Below are 3222 nucleotides of genomic sequence, written 5' to 3'. Positions count from 1 at the left end.
GTTGTGTTTTTGGCGTATTTTATAGTTCTATTGTCAGTCACAGCATGTCGGAGAAAACGCCTTTTGTGGCCTATGGCAATCAAAGTAAACATTATATGACAAGTAAAGGTTAAACGATTGCAGAAATTTTATTTATTTTAAGGTTTAAAGTAAAGTCGTGTTTAACATTATGTAGGCATATTCTTGGAAACGAGCTGGCAGCAGAAGTCAACAAAACAAAATGTTATAATTTCATAAGTAAATGAGTAAACAATTTAATAATGCAACTGAAAACAAGGTAATTCATATGACAACTAAAAACGAATAAAATGAATGCCGTGATTTCAATATTCATAAGGCTTCATTTTTAGGTGTCGTCAATACGTCAGTTTTGTACGTTTAAATGCTGAAAATACGTAAGTATTTGTACGTTTAGAGGCTGAAAATACGTCAGTATTGTACGTTTTAGTGCCTGTAAAAACGTAAGTAAATGTACGTTTTATAGAACCACATTTTACGTAAAATACATACAAATTATCATGAGATCACGTTGGATTATCATATACTGTATATTCAGGATATGTTAAGACTATCCCTATTCAGTAAAAGGTATCCTCCATCAGACCTTTTTTTCTCACCCTGCATGTCAGTTTGTTTCTCAGTGTTTTTCTCATCAATCTCTGGAGTGGAGGTCTGCTCTTGTTCTGCTGTGTTGCTGAGCTGCTCGAGCACAGCTTGAACGATGGGCACCATCATGGCTGTTGTAGCCGTGTTACTGATCCACATGGAGAGGAAGGCCGTTACGCCCATGAAGCCCAACATCAGCCTGCAGAAAGGCAGAAGAAGTGTTACTGATACTGCTGTTAACAATGAGAAGATTCCCAGTAGATTTCCACTGCTTACAGAGCAGGACGTACGCCTACGATGAGCAACACCCGGAGTGCAATTCTCTTGTGTAGGTTCCAGTGCTCGACAGCTACAGCCACCATCAGTCCACCCAGAAACAGCATGTTAGTGTCCTTTAGGTACTGCATACACACCTGTCATCCAGACATCAGATATTTAGATACAAAGTTTGAGTTACACACAGAATGAATGCATAAAGTTGAATTGAGTGGTGTATAGTAAAAAGAAAAGACAACAGAATAAATAAATAGCACAACATGCCATGAACATGTTTTAAAGCAGGGGACACTGACGGAAGTCAAGCCAGGTATACTAATAGGATGACTTTGGTTTTTATAGGACCTAAAAAACCTACATCTTTGGACTCCATGATTCTGAAGACAGGAAAGAGCACAGCTGGCAGGAGAGCAGTGACGGCCAGTGGCAGCACCTCGGTACACCAGTACACTGCCACCAGTACAACGACATATGCACATGCAGCCTCCTGCAGATGAAAAACAGAGTGTGTTACATCAATATATACATTACCATTTAAAAGTTTGGGGTCAATAAATAAATAGTTTTATTCAGCAAGGATTAAACTGATCAAAAGTGACAGTAAAGACATTTATAATGTCACAAAAGATATATAATTCAAATAATGTTCTTTTGAGTTTTGTATTCATCAATGAATGTTCGGTTTCTGCAAAAATATTAAGCAGCATATTTTATATCTTATATTATTAATATTAGACAGACAGACAGATAGATAGACACATAGACACATACATACATACATCATGTTTAATAAATACAATTTTCTGAACCACGATGGAAAAACACTTCACTTCCCAGAATTAATTATCTGTGAATTCCATTTCTTAGAACTAAAAATCCAGTAAATTCCTTATTTCGATTCAACTTTTTGTGTGGTGTGTTAATTTGGTAAATTAGAGAATGAAATAATTTACCTGTTAAGTGTGTGTTGACAGTCTGTGTAGCTGGATCGCTGAGCTCCAGAAAATCAGTAATGAGGTGTTTTGACAGTTACAGATTTGAAAAAAGCGTTCTTCAGGATGCTATGGTTCTAAATTTAACTTTAAAATTTTAACTGGATTCCAAAAAAACGTTCACATGTGGCTGTGGCATGTTCTCTTTTTAGTTTTTTGGTCACATGTACGTGTGAGCAGCTCTGTTAAGCTGATACTATGTTTCAAATTTGATAACAATACCTTAGAAAATGAGTGTTTTACATGTTTATCTAAATTTATGTCTAGGCGCTTCCCGAAAAAAGCCACTTGGTCCAAATGACCCTTTGTAACCAACGACACATAAAATGCTACATTTCTTGAATGCTTTAATGTACAGTCATAATTTTGGGCTCTAATGAAAGCTTACACTTAGACCTATTCAATTTCTTATCCAGATTCACTGTCAATAATTGCTGGTGTATTTCAGTAGACGGACCAGTGAGCACTCCCCCATCACCATCGATGGGACTCCAGTGGAGCGGGTCAGCGGCTTCAAGTTTCTCTGCGTTCACATCACAGAGGACCTCACCTGGACCACTCACACACAGTCAGTAGTGAGGAAGGCCCACCAGCGTCTCTTCTTCCTCAGGCGACTGAAGAAATTTGGTCTGAGCTCAAAAATCCTCAGACAGTTCTACAGTTGCACTGTGGAGAGCATCCTGACTGGCTGCATCACCGCCTGGTACGGGAACTGCACCGCTCTCAACCGGAAAGCCCTGCAGAGAATAGTTCAGACAGCCCAGCACATCGTCGGAGGTGAGCTTCCCTCCCTCCAGGACATCTACACCCAGAGATGTGTGAGGAAAGCATGAAGATCATCAGAGACTCCTGCCACCTCAGCCACGAACTCTTCTCACTGCTACCATCAGGCAGATGATACCGCAGCATCAGGACCCGAACCAGCAGAACACGAGACAGCTTCTTCTCTAAGGCCATCAGACTACTGAACTCCAGATAGCAAAACGATAATCACCCACCTACCCCTACCCCTCACACTGGATTTCATCTACACACCAGCACACTGACTCTGACAGCACTGTAGTATGTCTTGCACTGCATAGCATAGAACACATGCAGCTCCATCTTCTCTTCTGCACTAACAAACTACTGCACTGAACTTCAATATAAAACACTACAGTATACATGGAGCTGTATCAGGATATATATATATATATATATATATATATATATATATATATATATATAAAAACCTTGCTACATGTAACCGGGACTTTTCACAACACTTATATATTGTTGTTCTTTTGTCGTTTTGTTTGCTTCTATTACCCTCATTTGTAAGTCGCTTTGGATAAAAGCGTCTGCTAAA

General features: G+C 39.1%; 1 protein-coding gene across 2 annotated transcripts in view; it reads right to left on the bottom strand.

Annotated features, from left to right (window-relative positions):
- The window catches only part of LOC107684204 (solute carrier family 13 member 5-like), a 26615-nt gene that overhangs the window by 14259 nt on the left and 9134 nt on the right, over positions 1–3222 (bottom strand). For both annotated transcript variants that reach the window (XM_016480415.1, XM_016480416.1), the window contains exons 2-4: positions 1241–1369; positions 883–1019; positions 618–805 (exon numbers count right to left, since the gene is read on the bottom strand). In XM_016480415.1, the coding sequence (XP_016335901.1) occupies positions 618–805; positions 883–1019; positions 1241–1369 (454 nt within the window). The remainder of the gene's footprint in view (positions 1–617; positions 806–882; positions 1020–1240; positions 1370–3222) is intronic.

This window comes from Sinocyclocheilus anshuiensis, unplaced genomic scaffold, assembly GCF_001515605.1.
Source record: "Sinocyclocheilus anshuiensis isolate Anshui unplaced genomic scaffold, SAMN03320099.WGS_v1.1 scaffold285, whole genome shotgun sequence".
Classification (NCBI taxonomy): domain Eukaryota; kingdom Metazoa; phylum Chordata; class Actinopteri; order Cypriniformes; family Cyprinidae; genus Sinocyclocheilus; species Sinocyclocheilus anshuiensis.
Note: the sequence above shows the minus strand (reverse complement) of the source record. Positions and strands in the feature narration are given on the sequence as shown.